The 24678-nt window shown below is 40.4% G+C and overlaps 1 protein-coding gene across 1 annotated transcript in view; it reads right to left on the minus strand.

Annotated features, from left to right (window-relative positions):
* NUP160 (nucleoporin 160) overlaps positions 1 to 21588 on the minus strand; it is a 61701-nt gene extending 40113 nt beyond the window's left edge. Inside the window, exons 1-15 of the mRNA XM_034646610.1 lie at positions 21288 to 21588; positions 20906 to 21017; positions 15896 to 16106; positions 15161 to 15383; positions 13768 to 13846; positions 13147 to 13261; positions 12349 to 12507; positions 6870 to 6947; positions 6513 to 6610; positions 5198 to 5282; positions 3721 to 3789; positions 1876 to 1959; positions 1435 to 1605; positions 580 to 679; positions 137 to 302 (exon numbers count right to left, since the gene is read on the minus strand). Of these exons, the coding sequence (XP_034502501.1) occupies positions 137 to 302; positions 580 to 679; positions 1435 to 1605; positions 1876 to 1959; positions 3721 to 3789; positions 5198 to 5282; positions 6513 to 6610; positions 6870 to 6947; positions 12349 to 12507; positions 13147 to 13261; positions 13768 to 13846; positions 15161 to 15383; positions 15896 to 16106; positions 20906 to 21017; positions 21288 to 21387 (1850 nt within the window). The 5' untranslated portion in view covers positions 21388 to 21588. The remainder of the gene's footprint in view (positions 1 to 136; positions 303 to 579; positions 680 to 1434; positions 1606 to 1875; positions 1960 to 3720; positions 3790 to 5197; positions 5283 to 6512; positions 6611 to 6869; positions 6948 to 12348; positions 12508 to 13146; positions 13262 to 13767; positions 13847 to 15160; positions 15384 to 15895; positions 16107 to 20905; positions 21018 to 21287) is intronic.
* Between the last annotated feature and the right edge of the window lie 3090 nt (positions 21589 to 24678).

Consider the following 24678-nt stretch of genomic DNA (forward strand, 5'->3'; position numbering starts at 1 on the left):
TGAGAATTACAGCAACTCATTTTAACTTCAAACCACTACTTTGCATGGACTTGAATGTACATTAAAAACTTGATGCTGGCACTAAAATTTGCTAAATTTCTATTAGGAAATGCACTTTACCCTAAATTCTCCTTACACATCAATAGTGATCAAATCTTCCAGAATCTGTTCTGCAGCCTTTTCTGGAGACTGTAGGTTGTAACAGCTCATTTCCATCACTGCTGACATATCCATAGTTACTGACTCTCCAATCAGCCGAAGGCATTTTATAAGACACATGACATCCCGAGCAACATCCACATCTATGATTAAGACAAAGTTAACATTCATGACCCAAGCCGATGAAGAGCTACTGATTAATATTACACTAAAATAAAATATAAATAATCAAATGCCAAGGATCTATCTGAGGTCTTGGAGATGCTTAGGCCTCTTCGGTATTCCTTACAATATCTATATTGTGGTAAATTGACCAGGCAAGGTCATAGTGGCAATCAAAGTTTTTTTGCATCCGCTTGAAACAAAGCATAGGGTTCATGTAGGAAGGGGCTTAAATATGGACACAGTAATTATTATTACCATCAGATATAGCTGCCTCATCCTCTGCCAAAAGGTTCTCATCAGGCAGGAGATACAAATGATCCACTAAGGAGGAAGGCACAAGGAAAGACAGGTACCCCTGGAAATACAAATCTTCCAATTACACTTTTTTCAATGAATGCTTACAGGTATAAAAAAATTGAGACCTGAATCTTATCACGAGGAAACACCAGACATATCCAAGCCAAGAGACACTCTATAAAACAACAGGTAGTCTTAAAAAAAATGTCAATGTCATGAAAGACAAAGAAAGGCTGAAAAAAGCTCAAGATTAAGCTAAATAAACATGACAACCAAATATATCCAAGATCTTAGATTGGATCCTAAATCAGAGGAAAAATTATGCGCACAACTGGTAAAATCAGAATGTAACAGTATAACATCATATCAATAATGAATTACCTGATTTTTAAACTGTGCTGTGGTTATGTAAGAATACACTGTTCTCAGGATACATAGTAAAATATTTAAGAATAAAGGGTATAATGTCTATGACTAACTCTCAACTGGATTAAGAAGAAAAATATATATGCATAAAAGGAAGGAAAGCAAATGAAAGTTAAACGAATCTGGGTGAAGGGTATACAAAAGTTCTTTGTGCTACTCTCATAACTCTTTGAAGTTTGAAATCACTTTAGTATGTAATAAGGTAAATAAAGTAAAATGCAAGAAAATTATAAATAATGCAGAAGACTATCTAAATACAAATGAACTATAATTCTAAAAGAAAAAAAATACAAAGTTCTAAAAGCTAACTACAACATTTGATAGACTGATAGTCTGAAAGATCCACGGAACCTTCTAAAGGAGTTCTATATGCTTTAGCTTCCTTACTTTTTTCAGTAAGCACACCATGTTTGTGTGTGGATTCAAATGCAGGGCAAGAGGATGAGAGAGGGCTTCTTGGTACTGAAGACAACAGGCATAGAACTTGCACCAGAATTCCTGTTGTAAATTTCGAAACTCCTCCTGGGAAAATTCATATTCTGTTACACTTCCTTGGAGCTGGCAAAGAACAAAGAGGGGGGAAAAAAGAGAGAGAGAGAAACTCTTAATACCATTTGGGATCTTTCTTCCTCAAAACGTAACTGTCTAATATCATTTTACTAAATGAATATCCCTTATGCATTATATGTCATAGACTATATATATCTCTAATTTTCAAATTAAAAGGTTTAAACATTTAACAAGGTCCAGTGAACAATTTGAACAACTCCTCAGCACCAATCTAGCCTGTATAAAGAAATTATCACTCTTTCTCCACCCAAACCTCACCTCACTTTCAACAGCTAAAGTGACTTCTTTCTTCAGTTCACTCCAGGAAAGATCTAAATTCCTCTCAGTTCCTCTACAGAAAATCTAAAATTAAAAGAGACATTTTAGAGTATTATATGCTACCCAAAACCGAATGAAAGACACATCAATTTAGAAGGCACTGAGCCAATACACAGCTATACAATAGAAACTGAACATGCCCGAAGTACCCATCTATGTCTAACACTGTGAATAATTCCAGTATATAAAATCATAGCAAGTTTGAAATCATTTCTTTCTTTTTTTCTTTGAAATAATTTCTACAGACCAGAACAAACTACAGAAATCCATGAATCTGTCAGAATTATAATAGGGTACAGCTGGATTACAAAAAATACACAAAAAAACAAACCCTGAAAGGCTATTGCTCAGCCAGAAGGAAGATACAAAATGATGCGAAATACACACACCCAAACTGGCACAAAAGCAACCTAGAGTAGTCTTGTGGCTGGTCACTCTACTAGGAATGACTCTCCTAAAGGAGAGCACTTAATAAATGCCTTAGTGATTATTTAATATTTTAGTGTGCAAGAGCTATCATAAGGCATACACGTTTAATTGTTAACAAGGAAGAAGGCTGATAGGATGAAAAGGAAAAACACCTTAGGAGACAGTGACCGTGTCACCCTGAAGCTTTAGCAGAGAGAAAACAGAAAACATGCAATAGCCAGATTTTTAAGAATGTATGTAAAAGAAAAGTCAAGGGTCTAGAAACGGTATCACCTGAAAGAAAGTTAAGGAACTGGGTGTATATAATCTGGAGAAAGACAATAGGGAAAGACTCCTAAAATATTCGACCAGTTGCATTCTAAAAGAGAGACATGCTCTATTAAGTCCCAAAAGAGAGAACCTGCCAAAAGGACGTGGACTAAATTTGATCCAATACTGGAAAGAGCTTTTATTTTTTATTTTATTTTTACATTTTTACAGAGATAGCGAGAGAGAGAGAGAGAGAGAGCATGAGTAGGGAGGACAGAGAGAAGCAGGCTTCCTGCTCAGCAGGGAACCCCAGATGGGCTCCATCCCAGGACCCTGGGATTGTGACCAGAGCCGAAGGCAGATGCTTAACCGACTGAGCCACCCAGGCGCCCAGAAAGAGCTTTTAAATGACATAGCTTGGGAACAATAACTCACATAAGAGCCAGTAAGAAACTGATCACTGGAGGCAGAGACAACTAGAAGCTGAATAGCTGTTAGAAAAGCCTCAGAAGGTGTTTCTTTGTGTGGAAGGTCAGGTGAGGAGATTCTGAGGGACCTTTCAATTCTACCAGTGATTATTCTATTTTTAATCCATTAAGTTAATGGCAATTTAAGGAAGCCGAAGTGACTTCAAAGAATCTTTTTGTAAAGCATTAAATATCCCTTAAGCCATGTGACTTTGAAGATTAGATTTGAGGTTTTTTTTTGAATCTGAACTAAGTCAGACCTTTATTGTATTAACAGAAGGGTAAAATAGAGTACCATCAAAACTAACCAAGAAAACATTTTAAATTTCTTTCAAGTACTGAGATTACATGCAGTATAGTATGGTATCTTTTTACAACAGTGTAGGCACGAATTTCTCTTTTTACTACTGGCATGGTTCATTAGTCATTGGGAAAGTACCCACAGCTCTACCTCCCTGTTGGGAATCTTACTTAATGGAAAAAACATTTAAAAAATCACACTAATAAGCACATGTATCTACAACTGCAAAAATATATTTGGTGTTTAGTGTATATAAAACAAAAATTAATAATAATTATACAATGATAGTTACAAAGTAAGAGATAGTCTTAAATAAACACTAAATCTTTTCTTGCTGACCTGTAAAGCTTTACATAAAGCTGCATTTATGAATCGTCCTGGTGTAAACAGATTCTGCAAATAGATCTCCTGTTGAAGAGTAAAACAAAAATTAATGTCATTCTAAATAGATAAAATTTGGAAAAATCTGAAGGAAGAATTCATCACATCAGCACCAATATTTGAGTTTCTATTATATGAATATGGCCTTTCTATATTTGAGCTACACCAAGTACTAGAGCAGTTCTAACTTTTCACACTGAGAAGACTGCAGTGTCTGAGTCAACTAGGCATACTGTAAAGAAATCAGTGTGTTCCTCATGGAGTACTTCATAGCGTTCCACTGGAAAACAGCTTGTCAAATGCCAACCTTAAGTGGAAAAGGCGAACACAGTTTATTGGTGATACACACTGGGAAGAGAACAATTAACTAAACTGGCGTCTACAGCATCCACAAAGCGGCTCACATATAAAAGAAAAGGAACCAAGAATCGGCATTACATGTAAAAATAAACAAAAACCTGCAATACGCTGCCGCTAACAGGGAAATGAATTAGAAAAAAAATGAGAAGTCTTATGTTGCCTAATTATTTTGCCCAAACTTTTAAATCAGATTTGCCAGGAAGTAGCAAACCTGACTAACCTTCATTCAAGTTTCCTTCCTCCTACTGAGGTTCTGGGGAATAACCTAGGGCCCCAAATCTTCAACCTCATTTTAACATGAAGGCATCATCTGAAAGCTTTTGCTTCTACTCATCCTGAGGGCATCTCTGAAAACAGGGAGACTGGCCTATTTTGCTCGGTACTGTATTACCTTTTAAAGTTATTTTCTTTGTAGCATCAACAGCTACCAGAATTCATCTGATTTCTAGTTTATATGCATGTACCAACATGGTTGGTATAGCGGACACATAGCGTTTATGCCTGCCCAGGATCCATTTCCTTTCTTTTACTAACAAGTCCCTACCTTTCTCTGGGGAACCATTCCTCCTCTACCCGTACCCCCCATACTCAACTGACTTCACCACCTCCACAAGAGCAAGGTGCAGGTTGGTCAGGTTTCTCATGCCAAGCTAGACTATTCTATTCCTTCTGCTCAGAGTGACTATAGCAGAAATCAACACATGGCTCAAGCCAGGTAAATGAGAGTCTAGTTCAGGACCAGGGACACAGGTTCTGTCTTTTCCTCGGGTTGTTAAGTTCTATAGAATGCACAGGCTCAGAGAGCCTGCCTGAGAATAAACCCAACAATGAGGAAAGCAGAACAGAGACAAAGGAGAGATCAAGCCCTGAAAGCACTGTTCCAGCCATGGCTGAAGCCAGGTCACTCTCACCTTCTCAGCTGCCCAAATCAATACATTTTCCTTTAAGTTTAAGTCAGTTTGAGGTGGATTTCTTTGACCTGCAGCTGAAAGAATTCGGACTAATACAACTGATTCTTCTCAAACTAATGATTAGAGTAAATCATCCCCTTACATAAGACTTTAATATTGCTTACTCTGGGGTCTTGATCATCTCTGAGAATGATCTCTTCCTCTGGGAGAGAGTGCATAAAAACCGAATTCCATTGACCTGCAGCATTACTACAGAGAAACAAAAAAAGACCATCAGTCTACATAAAAATGATAACTAAAAGCTTACGTTGTTGATCTATTAAAAGTTTAAAAATAAATAAATAAAACCTATTTTCAGCATTCTGGCTTTAGAGAAGTTGCTCTTAACAGTTTAACAGGCATCTTCCTGAAATTAAAACTCTAACCACAAATCTATAAATAATAGCTAACTATTAATCTGCATTTACTATATATTAGACATTAGGCTAGGTGCAGTTAAGAGTATTACTCAAGTAAGCCTTATGGTAACTCTAAAGGATGCACTACCCCCATTTTGCAGATGGGGAAAGTGAGGCTTAGGGCATCTCACAGCTACTCAGTTTCACACCCGGACTCAAACTCTCATCTGATACCAGAGTTCTGCTTTTTCCCACTTTGCTGGAATGCTATCTATAAGAAGTACTCTCATATTTTCTAAGGTGTGGCTCAACCATCTGGGGCAACTACTCCTGTAATTCTGTTCTAGAATATAGGATTATGAGAGATCCCTAAGGTTCAACTGGCTTAGTTCCAAGGACATTAAGCTGTATTCCAGGGAATCCTACACAGGTTATTTCAGGGGTTACACAGTGTTTGATTCAAAATTATTTTTTTAATGTATTTTGTAACTACTAAAAAACACTTTATACTATTATCACGTACATTAAAAGTATTAGAGACCTAATATACCTAATATTAGAAATTATCAACACGTTAAATTGTGTTACAATTTTATACTCATAAAATATTAGTTTTATATACTGGAGTTCGTTATCTTTCAAAAAAAAAAAAAAAGGATTTCCTGTTTTAAAAAAGTTTGAAAAGCACTATATTTGTGCAATCAATGTCCCTTCTTATGATGAGGAAACTGAGAACCCAAAGGGGCTATGTATCTTTTGGAAGTTGTGGCTGTCAGAAATAGTCTGCTCAGAAGCAATGAAAACTCCCAAATTAGAAGTATTTTGGGTATGTGCCATTTCTCCCAAGAAATATGGTATTTTCTTTATCTCATCCCAACCCTAAGAATCCTTCATTTTGTTCTAAAACCAAAAGAAAAACAAAATGCAAAAGGAGGAATTCCGGAAAACAGATGACAACAAGCAAACCCAGGGCTGAATCCTTTCCATGCAAACATGTGACTTTGGTTCTACATAAAAAGCTGTTTTCTAAGTATGAAACTCCTCGGGGTGAGACAAGATGACAGAAGGAAGTGATCCATACTGTTCATAGTTGATGTATTTCACAACAGTTTGGTTTTCAGCATCATGCCACATGGCCCAGATATCTGTAGAGGTTATGGCAAAGTCAATCAGTGTCTCCTAGGGGGAAATGTGGGACAAAGAGGTTAAAATAAGAAAGGTAATAGCTTATAGTGACTTAAATTTGTATCAATAAGAGGGGTAAAAGCATAAAAACAAAAGATACTACTACAAGAACTTGGTAAAACCCACATGAAATTTTGTTTGCATATGTCATTAAATATTCCGCTTTAAGATTTCCATCCCCTTACAACATAGTTGAGTCAGTCAATACTTCTTTCCTGTACTTGCGTGATATGCAAAGGATGATCCAACTTACCTGAGAAGTGAATAGGGAGGAAATGTGATCTAGACTATAGCGGTTATTCTCAGTGCTCACCAGCTGGAAAATGCAGAACTGTTGAAACATAAGTTGATAATTTATTACTTGAAATAATCAACATGCTACTTTTCTAAGAGTTAGGAGCATCCAGAAACCAATTTTTTAAAAAATGTGGTAAGATACACATAACATTAATCATCTTAACCATTTTTTAAGATACAGTCCAGTAGTGTTAAATACATTCGCATTATTATGCAACCTATCTCCAGATCTTTTCTCATCTTGTAAAACTGAAACTATACTCATTAAACAACTCCACACTCTGCTTTCCCTCCAGTCCCTGGCACCCACCATTCTACTTTTGGTCTCTGTGAACCTGACTACTCCAGGCACTTTTTATATAAGTGGAATCTTTTTTTTTTTTTTTAATATAAGTGGAATCTTAACAGTATTTTCTTTTTTTGTGATTGGCTTACTTCACTAAGCTTAACATCCTAAAGGTCTATCCATGTTGTAGCATGTGTCAGAATTTCCCGCCCTTTTAAGGTTGTATAATATTCCATTTTATGTACATACCATTTTTGTTTATTCATTCATCTGTCAAGGAACACTTGGACTGTTTCTACCTTTTGGTTATTGTAAATAATGCTATGAATATGGGTGTTTAAATATGTCTTTGAGACCTTGCTTTGAATTCTTTGAGGGTATATACCCAGAAGTGGAATTTGCTGGATCACATGGTAATGCTATGATCAATTTTTTGAGGAACTGCCACACTATTTTCCAGAGTGGCTGCAACATTTTACATTTCCACCAGCAATGTAAAAGGGTTTCAATTTCTCTATATCCTTGTCAACCCTGTTATTTTCTAGGGTTTTTCTGGATAGCAGCCATCCCATGGGTGTGAGGCGGTATCTCATTATGGTCAGAAACCTGTTTTTAAGTTTATATTTTTACTAAAGTACCAGAGATAATTAATTTGAAATAGGGAGCGTGCCAGAGTGCAGGGAGGGGCACAGGGAGAGAGTCTTCAAGCAGACTTTCCACTGAGTGCAGAGCCTGATGCAGGGCTTGATCTCACGACCCATGAGATCATGACCTGAGCCAAAACCAAGAGTTGGCTGCTCAACCGACTAAGCCACCCAGGAGCCCTGTACCAGAGATAATGTAAAACATATGTGCAATACAAATCAACGCTAGTTAACCTTTACTAAAAACAAAACTCTGTAATTCAAGTGTAGAATTTAACACTACAGCCAAAACAAACATTTTCAAACTCAAAAATGATATTTAATGGATATTTTAAGTAATTTTTTTGGATAAAGAAAATTCACTATAAACTGATGAGTGACAATGATTCTGTCTTTATAACACAAGCAACTTTCCACAAGGAAGTACTAAAAGAAAAATATACAGTGAGAGTCCCTTTTGGGGAAAAAAAAAAGCAGTGTATGAAATATGAAAAATATATGTAGTATTCATATTCATCCTAGTCTAGAGGCATATTTTACAAGTTGCAGATCTCAACCCCTTAGTGGGATATAAATCAGTTTAGCAGGTCTGAACCAGAGTTCAAAAAAAACCAATGCATCAGACTTCATCAGTTCATCCACTCATAGTAAAGGTAAGTAGGTTTCATGAAAATTTTTTTGTTACATGTCCATCACCACATATGTATATAGTAGGTAGTAATGCAAGATATTTCTTATTATAGATTCTAGCCAAAAAACGAGCTGGAAAAATGCTGGGCTAGTGTAGTACTTCTCAAACTACCTACCTGCAGTAAAGGACCAGTTTTGTTTTTTTGTTTTTTGCTTTTTTTTTCAATTTCCAACCTGTGGCAGATTGATACTTTTACAGAACACAGAAACCTTGAATATGAGTGTCTGTAGCAATGTCAAACCACTATAAATGTCTCTAAAAGTTTTCCTCTCACTCTCTGTAGTTATCTTACTGCAAACTGGTAATGAAGAATTCATGGCCCAGGACCAGTCCACAGACCACAAACCGTGGGTCTGCAGGACTTCTGTTAAGAGAGCTGTCTTAGTGTCTTATATGGAATTCAGGCAGCAAGCTTATGATATCAATGAGAACAAGATGCTGAGAATGACCGAATACACTTACTTACTAAAGAATAAGTTTTTTTTTTTAAATTATGTTAGTCACCACACAATACAGTACATCCTTAGTACTTTACTAAAGAATTAGAATCCAAAGAACCAAAAGGAAAATAAGAAACAAATGAAATTAATAGGAATGGACGTAAGATCTCACAGATAAAAGAAAAATAAACTTCAACTATGCAGATTAGGGGGAAAAAACAGGCTGAAGAGCAGTTTTTGTGAAGGGGGAAAAAAGCACTACAAGTTCATTATGATCTGAATATGCCTAACTGCCAAAAAAGCTGATTTGATTTTAGGTTTCATTAAGAGAACCACAGTGCTCAATGAAGGAAATAATAGTTCTGCTCAGGGGTGCCTGTGGCTCAGGTCATGATCTCAGGGTCCTGGGATTCAGCCCGGCATAGGGTTCTGCACTCAGTGGGGAATCTGTTTGTCCCTCTCCCTCTTGCCCTCTCCGTCGCTCATGCTAAGAAATAAATAAAATCTTAAAAAAAAAAAAAAAAAAAAAAAAGCTCTGCTCAATTTAACACCACTCCTACATTCAATTTTGATTCTTTTAGAGAAGGGCTTCTCAAAATGTAGGCCACAGACTGTTTCAGGGATCAGTGAGGCTGAAACTCTTTTCTTTTTAATTTTTTTTTCTAAGTAATCTCTACGTCCAATGTGAGGCTCAAACTCACCACCCCAGGATCAAGAGTTGCACATGCTCTACTGACTGAGCCTGCCAGCCCCCAGCGTCTGTGAGGCTGAAAGTCTTTTCATAATAGTACTACATTTTTTGCCTTTTCCAATGTGTTGTTATTTTCGCATTGATGATGCAAATGCCTAGAGGGTAAAATTACTGGTATTTTAACATGAATCAAGGCAATGGCACCAAACGGAACGCCCTTTCATGATAAAAACACTCCGTAAACTAGGAGTAGAAAGGAACTTCCTCAACACAATAAAGGGCATTTATGAAAAATTCACAGCTAACATCATACTCGATGGTGAAACACTGAAAGCTTTCTCCTTTAGATTGGCAAAAGACATAGATGTAAGCTCTCCCCACTCCTATTCAATATTGTACTGGAGCATCTATCCAGGGCAACTAAGAAAAAAAAAGGCATTCAACTGATTCAATTGGGAAGGAAGTAATAAAACTATTTGCAGATGAGGTTATCTTGTATATAAGACATTCTAAGGACTCCACTGTAACACTAATAGGAAAAAAAATAGAAAAATTCAGCAAGGTTGCAAGATACAAGATCAATATATAAAAATCTATTGTATTTCTATAAACTTGCATTGTGTAATCTGAAAATAAAACTGAGAAAATAATTTCATTTCAATAATTTCATTTACACCAGTATTAAAAGGAATAAAATACCTAGGAATAAACTGATCAAAAGAACTGCAAAACTTATACACTGAAAACTATAAAACATTGTAAAAAGAAATTAAAGAAGATCTAAGTAAACAGAAAAACATCCCATATTTATGGACCCAAAGACTTAATACTGCTAAGATGGCAATACTGTCCAATATCATCTACAGAACCAACATAATCTCTACCAGAATCCGTCATATAAGAAATATATATACTGGTCTCTGCCCCGCCTCCTGATACTGAGCTAAAACGCTTGTATCTTCCTGAGTGATGGAAATGATAGGAGCATCTTATACAGAGCTCCTAAATCCCTTGGAATTTTCTGGGTGATAAATGCTTTTTTTTTTTTTTTTTTTTAAAGTAGTCTCCACACCCAACGTGGTGCTTGAACTCACCCAGAGATCAAGAGTCACATGTTCTACTGACTGAGCCAGCCAGGTGCTCTGGAAATACCTTTTGTTCTAATGAGGTGACTCCTGGATAGCTTCAGGATGAGGGCTGGTCACCAGAAAGACCAAGCCATGATTAGAAGTTTGGAACATTCAGCCCCAATCCCATTCTCTGGAGAAGGAGAGAGAGGCTAGAGATCAGGTTAATAATGGATCATGTGTACATCATGATGCCTCCATAAAAATTCCTAAAGTATGGTATAGGGAGAGCTTCCAGATTCGTGAACACCCATGTGCCAGGAGGGTGGCATACCCCAACACGGCAGGGACAGAGGCCCCTGAACTCAGGACCCTTCTGGACTCATCCTACATAATCCTTTATCATATGGTAAACTGGCAAATGTAAGTTAAGTGTTTCCCTGAGTTCTGTTGGCTACTCTAGGAAATCGAGGCTGAGGACAGGGTCATGGGATGAATTAAGAGCCCAAGGCAGTAAAGGGGCACCTGGGTGGCTCAGTCGATTGAGTGTCTGACTCTTGGTTTCAGCTCAGATCATGATCTCAGGGTTGTGAGATTGAGCCCTCCATTGGGCTCTGCACTCAGTGGGGAGTCTGCTTTGGATTCTTTCTCTCCCTCTCCCTCCCCTTCTCTCAAATAAATAAATAAATAAATAAATCTTAAAAAAAAAAAAACCAAACAAACCCAAAAACCAAAAACCCAAGGCGGTAAAAAGAGTATCTACATTTGACTTAAAATGTAAATGCATAAACAGGGAATGAAGGCTTCCACACATAGGTAGAAGGGTGGGAACTCAAGCAGGATGATGAGGGTATCCAAACAGAGTAGCAGTCTGTATTGGTAATTAGAGCCCAAGTAGGGGAGGAAGGTGTCCACTGAATGGGGGTGGTACAGTATCAGCCCAGATGGAGTAAAGAAGGCATCCAGATGTAGGTGCAGCCTGTAGTTGGGCATCAGAGCCCAAGAGAAGTGAAGGGGGCACCCGGATGGGCACCTCCAGCATAGTGAGGAAAAACCTTACCTCACTGGAATGTTATCAGGATTAAATGGATAATATGTGTAAAGTATGTGAGCCCAGAGTAAGCACAGTCCAAGCATTTGCTATTAATTACATAAGGGGCCTGACATCATGCCAAACACAGGGTATCCAACAAATGGTTGTTTACTCTATGATTACACCATTGTATTACACCCTAAATACCTTATCTACATACAACAACTAGTGTTTGGAAGATGAACAAAATTATTTCTAAAAATTAACTTCCCTCCAACCACTTAGTAACACCTACATCCCTTTCATAACTCTGTTTTTCCACCCAGACGTCAAAATTGGCTCTTTCTTGTTTAGCTTTGGTTAACTTTTCCTTTCAGATTCCTTTAAACTCTTTATTTCCTTTCATCCTGACTTCCAGTTCTTTAAATTCACATATTAGCACAAAACCCACCATCTCCACGGAAACAACACTTGAAACACCTACGCTGGTGTGAAGAGCTGAAACAGACTCAATGCATCTATAGCTCCCTCCCCATATCGGCACATACTGCATAGCGTGACAGGGGTCTTACTTGTTTCATACCTGTCCTTGTTTGGGTGCATGCATGTATACCCCTATGTAGAGTCCCATGGAAGGGGAATAAGCAAGTCGTAATTTATGTCCAGTCCCAGCAGCGAGCCGAAGGTCCTTAAACGTGGGAACATACTCCAGCATGTCGGCTGCCATCAGGCACATCTGGTCCTGCCCAAGATGAGTCAACAAGGAGTGTCAAAGAAGATTCCAGCTGGAAAAACAAACTCCTTCTCTTTTGAAAGGATGCACATCCATTACTTCTACCACTCTGTCTCTTGTACCTGCCGAGGGACACTACGGGTTTGTTTTTTTAAGGGCTCAGAGGAAAACACCTCTTCAGTCTGATAAACAAAACCATCAACTGTTTTATCAATCTTAAAAACTATTTTATCGGGTAACCCATTCAGGACCCCTCTCACTCTAGAGAGCTTTTTTCTTTTCTTTCTGTTCTCACCTTCACTTTAAATAAACTTTCACTTCACCCTTAAAAAAAACCAAAACTCAAAACTATTTTATCAACTTGCATTTAAAAAACACATTTGTTCTTTTTTTTTTAAACATTTGTTCCTCTTAAGTGAAGAGTATTCTCTGCACTATTTTAATTCTGTAGGATTCATAGCTTAAAAAATATATATAAAAAGAAATGTGTGAAAAATAAAGCTAAATGGAACTGTGTCTAGAAATGGCTTATAACTTCCAAACTAAGTGATCTTAATAATCTTTGAGAGAAACAGCAAGATCGATTTCAATTTTCTTATAATTCACAATCTTATTTTAACTTAAAGTAACTATAAATGTAGCATTTACCTTATAAGACCACATTCGTAGTTTATGATCCTGGCACAGAGCAAAGATGAAGGCATCATGCTCGACACAATGAACAGCAAGAGCGAAGGGACGATCAGAAAGCCCCTGATCACCTCTAAAAACATAAGGCCCAATTTTAGGGTTTTAGTGTTATAAACATCAGATTAGAATTTGTAATTAACAAGATAAAACAAAGTTATAAATGTACACTCTTAATCAACAGAAGGAGCCAAGAGTTTACATCTGGAATAAGATAACTGTATTTTCTATTTGATTTACAACCAATCACTATGATACATTTTAAAAGGCTCTACATAAGATAGGAATAGAGTTCTAAACATCAAAACTTTCTACTTCTAATATTACGTAAGATTGGATTTGGTAAGTCAGGGCAGGGCCCTGAATGGAATATTGTGAGAATATATACAGAAAATCACTTTCTGCTATGAAGGTGTCCAAGCTGTGGCTCTCCTCAGATAGAATGTAATGTTTTACAGACTCTTCTCCTTTTCAGTGCAATGCTTATCTGCCTTGGCGTAAGACTGGAATTACTAATAGGTGCTGACGACTGGAAAAATTAAATTCTTGGGCCCTCTGATTTACCCACCAGACACCACTTACCTGATGGCTGTTGGCATCCAGCCTATAAGCAGTCGTTGCATTACTGAACTCTGTTTCAATTCCACAATTGACACCATTCCTATGAGATTGAGAACAGACCAATGATATCCAAGGCACCTCTTGATCAGACTCAAAGAAACCCAACAACAAGAAGAATGCACCATGGATAAGGTCCTCATAACAGGCTTCTACATTTCTATACGAAGAAGTTTTAGGATGTAGCCTATCCACATACACCCCATGTAAAATACTTGGAATCATTATTGGATCAATAAAAATAGCACTAACATATTCCTAGGGAAACTTTTGCCATCTACAAACAGTAACCCTATCGCTGCTCAGAACAATCATTCTTTCAAAAAGAATCACAGGTTTCCTTTCATGTGCCAGGAACAGTTCTAGCTGCTGAAGATTAAGCAGTAAATAAAACATTAAAAAAAAAAAATACCTGTCCTCATAGAACATACATTCCACAGGGGGGAGGGCAGAAGTTGAGATAGTAAGCTAAATTAAGCAGAACGGTAATAGGTGAAAACAGAAAGGATACAATGAATGCTGGGGGCGGGGGGTGCTTGTGTAAGTGTGTGCAAGTTTGAAAAGTGTGGTCAGGGAAGGCCTCACACTGAGGGATCACCGAGTAAAGACCCAGAGTTGAGGGAATAAGCCAAGTTAGTAGCTAGAGAAAGACTATTTCAGGCAAAAGCGCTGACATAGGAGCGTGCCCAGGATGTTCTAGGAACTGCAAGAAGGCATGAGACTGGTGCACAGAAGGCAAAGGGGGGAAAAGGAAGCTGAGGTTAGAGCAGCAGCAGGGGGTCACTGTAAGATAATATAAGGACTCTAGGTTTATTCAGAATGGGATGAAGAACAAACCCTCACTAGAGGGCTTTGAGCAATGGGGTGACATGATCCCACTAAGGTTTTAAATATATCAGTCTGTCCCAGAAGTCTCTCTAGAGAGGTAAGGAGAGGTCTGAGGGGTATTTAGGAAGCCAAAGCAATAATCCAGGCAAGAGATAGTGATGACTTGGACGAGGCTATCAGCAGCTGAACTTGTGTCAATTAATTTATTTTAATTACAGAACCTCAACCTGAAAGGAGATAAGTAGTCAACCCCTCTCTACTACAGGCCTTAGAATAGGCTATCTTATAGTCATTTGTCTTCCCACACTCCAAAAAATTTACAATTCCTCATCCACTGCATAAAATCTTACCTTCTCAGAAAAAAAACAGTGAAAGCATTGCAGACTCCTTAGGCAAGCAACACTGAATGATCATGTTGGGGGGAGCAGAGAAGTAATTCCTGCCATGGATGATGGGTATGGACTTCTAAGGTTTTAATGCCAACATTCCTTGCTTAAAGTTAAATCCTAGTTTCAGTTCCCATTCTTACCAGGTATGTCATAAGGAGGTAGTTTAAGAACAAAGATTCCCCCGGAAGCAGATGGTAGAGCAAACAGAGCGTCCCCATCGTTGCTCAGCCAGGCTGCTGAGGTGGTAGAATTAGGGGAGAGTCCAGGTACGGCTGGAATTAATTGAGAGTTGCAAGGATCCCTGAAATCAACTTTTCCAATGTCAGTAAATATGGACTGCATCTGACTTTCAATTACCAACTCCTGTGGGGTAATGAAAAAGAAAAACCTGTTAAAATAAGCTGAATTTTGCTCAGTTCCTCTCAATTGCTACAAAACCTTTTTTTTTTTAAGATTTTATTTGAGAGAGAGAGAGAGAGAGTGTGTGCTTGTGAGCTCACGCAAGAGCAGGGGGAGAGAGAAGCTGACTCCCTGATGAGAGAGGAGCCTAACGCAGAGCTGGATCCCAGGACCCCAATATCATGACCTGAGCCAAAGTCAGATGCTTAACTGACTGAGCCACCCAGGTGCCCCTACAAAAGTCTTTAAAGTAAGAAATGATTGAGCCTAAAAAGAAAGCTAGTTTTTTAAATAAAAATTATATCTTCAACTTAAAAATGTGTCTGATCATTTTAAATAGTAACTATCAAAGTATGCTTGGTGAGAGCTAACAAATCCAATTTGCCTTCAATTTCCAAAGGACACTGCTCCAGCATTAAATTTCTGACAGCCAGAGTAATCTGAGAAATAAAGGATATTACCCTTAACCAACTTACACTCCTATACATCCGGGAAGGGTGTGGTAAAAGTAATCTGTGCACTGTCTGATTGGTTAATATCAAGATTATCACATGATTCTGAGTCTCAGAGATGTGAACCCCTCCAGGCAAGAGGCTGCAATTTTGGAATTTGAGGCGAACTGTGTTATTCAACAGATTTATATCCAGTGACTCTTCCACCAGCTCCAGTGTATCTCCAGAGGTCTTCCTATTAAAAAAGAGACATTTGTTTACAAAGTTTATGCTTTCCTTTCTAATTGACTGTTGCTCTGAAATATATGGGAATAGTTTCCAAGAGAACTTTCTCAATTTGAAAGTTTTGGGTAAACAAATTCAGATCAATTTTACAATCCAAACCATCACAGTATGTTCATTTACAGGACAGAGCACAATGTAAAATTCAAATCTTATTACAGTCTCTCTTCAATGGAGGCATTTCTACAGTTGATAACCCATTTATTTAGAACAATGATACTCAATGCAATTAAGCCCCACTATAAGGACAATCCACACCCCCCCATTACTTCTAGTGGAATGTGGCCTCCATTATTAGTACCCCAGCATCATACTATAGCGACGTAAATAAATGTGACTATTTCTCCTTCTATGACTTGTTCCTGCTAGGTAGGATGCAGGGCAGACTTCTTCAGGCGCATCTCTGCCATATGGTAGCCTTGGATCAGAGAAAACACCATGCTGGGAAAGCCCTAACTTCTCATCACTTTGTTTACCATACTGCCTGCATCTGCCCCCAAAGGGCAAGTCTCCTTCCAGCAATTCAAGGGCAATCTCTAACTTTCTCAGATATTTCCCTCCTGTGTCCATCTCTCCTTCCCCCAAAGCCTTTTCTCAACATTCAGATATGCTCTTCCCTGGCCTCTCCCATTCCATCACCCTGTTCCTGCCTCGATCTGGCTATCCCAATCTCTCCTTTCCTTTCCGTGGCCACATCTTGTCTATTTCCTCACCTCCCTCATACTCTTCAACCTGCCCTCTTCTTACCAAGGTCACTACACCAATTCCAATGGATTCCTCAGTCCTGCTCTTACTTGACCTCTTTGTAGCATTCCACACACCTGACCATGCTGTCCTGAAAAGACTTCTATGATACCACCCTCTCCCGGTTTTATTCCCCCATCTCTAGGTACTCCCTCTCCTCTTTGACCTGACGGCTACTTTTTATTTCTCAAACCTTGATCCTGGATCATCTTATCTGCTCACTGTGCACGTTCTCTCAAAGCACATCTTATCCACTCCCAAAGCTGTACACATCACATGAATTCTGATGATTTCCTAGGGCTCCCTTCTGTTAACTCATGGTAATGTCATCGGTGCAAGTTTCTGGATCCTTAACCTCATCTCTGAACAACTGCTTCACTTCTTGCCTTATGGTGAAAGCTGGGGTCCTGGATCTTGCCCGCGGACAACCCTTGGGCCCTCTCTAATGGTGGTAAGCTTTCTCTACCGCACTCCCATTAGCGGGGCCTCCCCACTGCCACTCTGGGTCATTGTTCCTCCCACCCTGCCCAAACCACTTAGCTCTCAAGTGTGAGCAACCAGATACCACCTGTGCCCCTTGCCCACTGCAGTTATCTGCAGCTACCTTTCTTTCATTACTTGAAGCCTACTTCCTGCTCAGTCGCTCTCTCCCGCACTTCCCCTGCCATATCTATACTTCAAATATCTCACTTTCTTCAATCCCCTCCTCTAGTGATTGCCCTTGACTGCATATAAATACACTGGTCTATTTCTTCCACACCCTTGCATTGTCCTCCTGCTACATCTGATTCCTTTGCTTCTCTCACAGTAACGCTCCTTAGGAGAGCTGTTCTGTTCTCACAATCCCTGCCCTCTTTTCTCCAGAGTTCAGCCACTTCGGGGGTTTGTACCACGATAGGAGCAGTTTCTGACAGAGTTACCAATGATCTCCACCATTCAAAGGTCTATTTTCACTTCTCTGACTTATATGCGGTATTTAACTGTTTTTCATTCTTCTTGAAATATTTCCCTTAGCTTCTGAAACACACTCTCTTTTCCTTCAACTCTTTACGTCCCTAGCTATTCCCTCCCAGTGTCCTTATCTTCCTAAATATTGGAGTGCCCCAGTGTTTCGTCCTCAGACCTCTTTTCTCTCATCTACACAAGTTTTCAACAAGGGGCCATTCTACCCCACTCCCTAAGGACATTTAACAGTTACCTGGAGATATTTTTGCTCGTCACAACTGGGAGGGGGGGTGCTATTGGTCTGAAGTGGGTAGAGACCAGGGATGATGCTCAATTCCCTACAATGTGCAGGGCAGCCCCCCACAACAAAGACTTTTCTGGCCCCATATGCCAATAGTGCAGGTGATCTCTAGGTGATCTTATTCAGTGTAATCACTTTAAATGCCATCTAATGCCACCAATTCCTAAATCTGTATCTTCAGCCCAAACTTTCCACTGAACTGGCTACTGCTTCAACACTTCCACTTGGATATCTAACAGGGATTTCAAATGAAACCTGTCCAAAACAGAATGCCTAGACTAGCAAACCTGAAAAACACCTGCTTCACCTGCACTCCTTTCCAACTCAATTAATGGCATCTCTGTAACTTCCAGTTGCTCAAGCCAAAAATCTGGAGGTCACCCTTGACTTTTCTCTTTCTGTATACTCTACAACTGATCCCACAGTAATTCTAACAAACTAATCTTTTTTTTTTTTTTTTTTTAAGATTTATTCGAAAGAGAGAGAGAATGAGAGACCGCATGCACAAGTCAGGTGAGGGGCAGAAGGAGAAGCAGGCTCTCTGCTGAGCAGGGAGCCCGACTTGGGGCTCTATCCTAGAACCCCGACACAGGGCTTGATCCTGCGGCCCCGGGATCATGACCTGAGCTGAAGCCAGATGCTTAACTGACTGAGCCACCCAGGCACCCCCTAACAAACTGATCTTTAAAACATACCCACAATCAGAATATTTCTCACTGCCTCTACCAGTTCCACCCTGGTCTAAGCTGTCATCATCTCTTGTCTGAACTGTGGCACCAACCTCCTAATTGGTCTCCCCGCTCCCAACCTTTCCTTGCTATACTGTTCTCAACAGAGCAGCCACAGTAATCCTCTAAAAACACAATTTAGATCATGTCATTCTGTCACTTAAAATCCTTCAATGGCTTCTTGCCATCTAACTCAGAGTAAAAGTCAAAGCCTTAAAATTACCAACAAAACCCCAATTTGACCCTTGGCCACCTTATTAATCTATGCTTTGATCACTCAGCTGCAGACTCCTGGCCCCTTGCCATTCTTTGAGCATAACAAGCTCCTGTCTCAGGGTCCTTTGCATTTTGGTTCCTTTTTTCTTGGAAGGTTCTACCTGAAAATCTTATCCCCCAGATATCTACTTCCTCTGCTCAAATGTCAACTTATCACTGGGTGTTTCCCAAATAAAAGATGAACTCCTGCAGGAATCCCCCTTCCCTCTAACCTTTCTTCTCTGTTCTCTATTCCACTTATCACCGGACAAACTGTACTTACTTATTTTGGGGGATTATTGTTGTTTATTGCCTATCTGCTGCCTCCACTAGGGCAGGGACTTTGTTTTGTTCCCTGCTGTATTCTCAGTCCCTAAACATTGACTAGGACATAATAGGCACTAACAAGTATTTCTTAAATGACATTTGTACGTCTAACATAGGTCTCCCTTCTGAGTCTCGGACCTATAAATTTCAATGCCTACATGATATTTCTGAAGGGCTGCTACATGGGTATTTCAAATTTAATACATCTGAAAGAATTATTAACATCTCTCCAAAACCCATCTTCTGTATATTAAAGGCAACCCCGACACCCAGTATCTTGTTAGTCATACCAGAAACCAGGGAACTGTCTTTGTTCCCTCCATTTCCCTTCCTATCTTTTACCCCACATTCAATCTATCACAAAGTCCTAGTAAAGCTACCTTCTAAATACATCTTAAATCTATCTATTTCTCCTTTCCTAGCTACTCCCACAATTGAGCCACCAGCATCTCTTACTTGGTCTATCATAAGAGCAAGATTTTTTTGTGTGTTACACCTACCTAATCCAAATTCATTTTCCATGAAGTAAACTAATTTTTTCTTTATGCAATTTTGATTATGTTAGTAGAGAGTATCTCTTTAAGACCCTTCACTGATTACTTAATGTACTTGGGAAAAAATCCAAAGTCCTTAGGAAGGCTCTGAGCCCTGCTTACCCCCCCTTCAACCCTCCCAGTCTCAGCATCTTTCACTTCACTTTCCATTTCACCCACTGCACTTAAGCCACACGGACCCCAGTCAGTTCCTCCAATCTGCCCAGGTTTTTCTACTTCATAGATTTTGCATATGGTGATCCTATGTGCTGACTGCTCTCTCCCCAAACACCTGCCTGGGCAACTTTTCATCCTACAGATCTCAGGTTAAAGGTGATATATGTGAAGGCCTTCCCTGTCCCACCAGTTATGTTTGGTCCTCTCATTAACCTCTCACAGCCCCTATACTTTTCCTTTGAGGCAGGTACAAAAAATTTATGTTTATACACCTATGTTGTGGTCCCTTACTTTAGTGTCTTTTTCCTTCATAAAATTGCCCCATGAAAGGTGGCTCCACATCTACTCTCAAACAGCTACAACATCTTCCATCACGGAAATGGTGGTTGCTTTTGTTCACTTCACCTCTAGTAAACTTAGCACAGAGCCTGACATGAGGAAGCTCAAATGTACTTATAGAATGAAGGAAGCTGTAAAACACTATAAAAACACAATGAGTTCAAGTTTAAAACTGGTCTTTGGGGCTTTATCCCATAAGCTTCATTTCCTCTGCTTTTAGCGCTGCCTGGAAGGGCACCTCTCCTGGAACTTCTGTCTCCTCAATTTCCTCCTGATTTAGAAATCAAGAGAAAACAGTCTTGACTATTACCGCCTCGGAAAATGACACTCCGGCAATAGCCGCGAAAATTCAAAGGCCCAACAATCCGACCTTCCAGGGGGGTTCGGCGAACACAGAACTTACCAATGAATGAACCTGTTTCTCGTGACGGAGAACAACTTGCCACTTTCCATATAGTAGAAGCCTCCCGCGCTCTCACTGTATTTCACGGCTCCAGCCAAGGCATTTGCAGTCCCTGCAAAAGGAGAGTGGTCAGCCTGCACACCTGGTTCTCTCGGGATGACAGAGACTGAGGGCGCTGAGAAAGTAGAGGATGACGACTGACAATCCATACAATAAGAAAGGGAAGAAATGAGGACGAAATAGGACACTACGGAAGCTCTGATCCCGGGGCGATAGGCATGTGGACTTAGAGGAGTATGAACCCGGGGTCAGAGATTTAAGGATCCATGGGAGGAGCCCGAAGGGAAGGATCGGATCGCGTCCTCCTTGGCTGCTTCCGTACCAATGCCACAGACTGTGAATTCCCGAAAGTGTCTCGGCCTCTCGCGCTCAGCACCACTGAGCTCCACGAAGCTCCGTTCTAGGGCTCCCGCCGCCGCCATCTTCCCGCCGCCGCCGCAAGGCCCGACGGGACGCGAGCTAGGCCGGGCTATCGTCACTTCCGGGGGCGGGGCGGGCGCAGTTGCGGACAGGTGAGGAAGCCTGCGGAGAAGTGGGGGTACAACAGACCGTTCGTTGCGAGGTTTTTAGTCAGTTGGCTGGAGAACGAGAGTGGACAGGCAGGAAGCCAGAAGAGAAAGGGACAGGGGGACCCGACTCTGCTTGCGGGAACCTTCGCTTGGCCGGCTGGGACACCCCCCCAGGGGGCGGTACCCTTTTCCCGGCGTCCTCAGGGAAGGGGGCGGGGCCGGGTTTGTTTCCTTTTTGAAAACCCGGGCGCGGGCGGCGGGGCTGAGCTTCCCGGGAGGGGCGAGGTCCGGGGAGTCCTGGCAGCTGAGCGCCCTCTGCCGGGTTTCGAGTTCGCGGTCACCCTTCTCTGCGTCGGGGTGGCAACCTGTAAATCGCCTGGTCTCTTTTTCGGCCTTCAGCGACATGTGGGATGGGGAGAGGGAGAGTATTGGGCAGCGGAGATCTTTTGTGTTGGAATCTTTTCAAGAGACTGTATTCGTGTATTCTTGTGTTCTGAAACGTAATGCGTTCAATGAAACGTTGGTGCAGCTTTCTGCGGTTATCTAAATGCTGCTCACTTGCATACGTGAAAGGAATTTGCCTTTCGTTCTATTCCTGATCCTGATGTTTGGAAGATATTGTGTCTTTACCCGTAACTAGGGCACGGAGGATGCTCAGTATTGGGAACAGTGCTGATATTCAGGGGAAAGGGTTTTTTTTCCTCGATAGTCAACGTTTGTTAAGCAATTCTGTTATCGTTATCACTAGTGAATGCAACCCTTCTCTATCATTCTTTGTTTCATTGACCCTATACTGACCACTCCCCCCTATTTTTCCAGCTTTCTCCTAGGACTCCAGTTCTAGCAATGCAATTCCTCCATCCCACCTAGGATCCATTGTTCTACCACCTTTTCACTGTCCCCCATTTCCTTGAGATTTCCTTCTTGCTCTGCTTAAATTCCATTTAAATTACTCCTTGACCAGCTCTCTCTCTCTTCATAATGCTCTAGTAAAAACTAGAACTTCGATTGAATCCAAGTCTGTAGCTGAACAGGGCTGGAGAAAAATATACAGTCATCAGACATGCTTTCCTCTACCTACGTCATGATTCTAAACTTCCAGTGGATCCATACAGCTACCCAGCGAACACATTGTGTTTCCCTTGTCCACTTACTGTCCCAGATGAGTATTTCACAACTTCTCTAACCTGCAACACCCCCCCCTCCTCACTCTCAGCTTGCATTTTCACTTAGAAAATTGATGAAATCAAAAGAGAATTTTTCCCCACTACTACCTCTCCCTACCTGCCTTCATCTGTTCCTGCATACTCTGCCTTAGTATAAATTGAGCTGTCCCTGAACTTATGGAAGGACAACCTTTTTACATTTTCCCCTGCTCAGGGACACCATTCCAGCAGTTCTCTCCTACATCTTCAATTCTGACCCCCCCCCCATTTACTGAGTTGTTTCCCCAAGCACACAAACATGCTGTTATTTCTCCTTCCCGCCACACACAAAAAACTCCTCATTTGATCTCCACTCTCTTTGGCTACTGTCTACCACTTCAGAGTTCCTCTTCATTGCTACAGCAGAATTCAAGAACTTCCTATTGCATTTCTTTTCTTTCAGTCTCTCTTAAATCCACTTTTATCAGGCTTTTGTGCCTGTTGCTCTACTGAAACAGCTTTTTTCAAGATCTCCAATGACATCAATTTTTATCTAACATTGAACTCTCATTCCTTTTTTTTTTTTTAAGTAATCTCTACACTCTTAATATGGGGCTCCAACTCATGAGCCTGAGATCAAGAGTTGCATGCTCTATGGACTGAGCCAGCCAGGAGCCTGTGAACTCTCATTCCTAAATTTACTTGACCACCTGCAGCATTTGACTAATTTATTGCTTTCTTGCCCACTTTCTTCACATGGCTTCCAGGACACCGCACTCTCTTGCTTTCCTCCCATTTCACAAACTGTTCCTTTTCAGACCCCTTTGCTAGCTGATTCTCTTTCCCCCAAACCTCTTAATGTTGGAATGCCCCAGGGCGCAGTTCTTAGTCTTGTCTACCCACATTCCCCTGAGGATTTTGTACAGTCTTCTGGCTTTAAATACTAGATCGAGGTATTCTGATAATTTCCAGATGTGTATCTCCAGGCTAAACCTTTCTCCCTTGAACTCCCACGTTAGGTATCCAACTGCCTATACTTTTTTTTTTTTTAGAATTTTTATTTTTTAAGTAAGCTCTAGGCCCAAGATGGGGCTTGAACTCACAATCCCAGGATCAAGAGTCACACGCTCTACTGACTGAGCCAGCCAGGTGCCCCTCGAGCACTCCATCTTTACATTCATCTACCTACTAACATCACTGGGATTCCCCCACAGACACCTCAAACTCAACATATCCGAGACATAACTCATTTTACCTCACTCTACACTATCATGTGATTCTCTATCTATGTGTCTATCACTACCCAGTGACTTGATTTAGAAATCGAGGAATCATACTGGGTACAGAGCTCATAAAACCCTGGAATTCCCTAAGTGATGAGAGGAAAAAGGTGTCTTTTTTTAATGTTAATGAAGTGACTTTTGGAAAGTCCCTTAGCATAGCTTAATGGTGGGGGCTGGTTTCCAGGAGAAGCAACCACATGATTTGAAGTTTGAACTTTCAGCTCCACCTCTACCCCCCAACCTCTGGGGGAGGCTTGAGGAGTTGGAGATTGAGTTCAGTCACCAGTGGTGATTTAAATCAACTATGCCTATGTAATGAAGCCTCCATAAAAACCCAGAAGGATGGTTTTGGAGAGCTTCCATGTTGGTGAACCAGAATGAATCCAGTACCATGCCCTAAATTCCATGGGGACAAATCTACATTCAGGACCTCACCCTATATATCTCTTTATTTGGTGGTTCATTCACATCCTTTTACACCCTTTGTGATAAACCAGTAATCTAGTAAAAGTAAACTGGTTTCCTGAGTTCTGTGAGCTACTCTAGCAGAGAATCAAACCCCAGGAAGGGGTTGTGGGAATCTCCAATTTATAGCCAGTGGTCAAAAGCACACATGACAACCTGGACTTATAATTGGCATCTGAAATGGGAGCAGTGTTGTGGGACTGAACCCTTAGCTTATGGGATCTGACGTTATTTCCAGGTAGGTAGTGACAGAATTGAGTTAAGTTTGTGGGATACCTGGTCATTGTCCACAGGAGTTAATTGCTTGATGA

The sequence above is a fragment of the Ailuropoda melanoleuca genome, chromosome 16 (genome assembly GCF_002007445.2).
Source record: "Ailuropoda melanoleuca isolate Jingjing chromosome 16, ASM200744v2, whole genome shotgun sequence".
Classification (NCBI taxonomy): domain Eukaryota; kingdom Metazoa; phylum Chordata; class Mammalia; order Carnivora; family Ursidae; genus Ailuropoda; species Ailuropoda melanoleuca.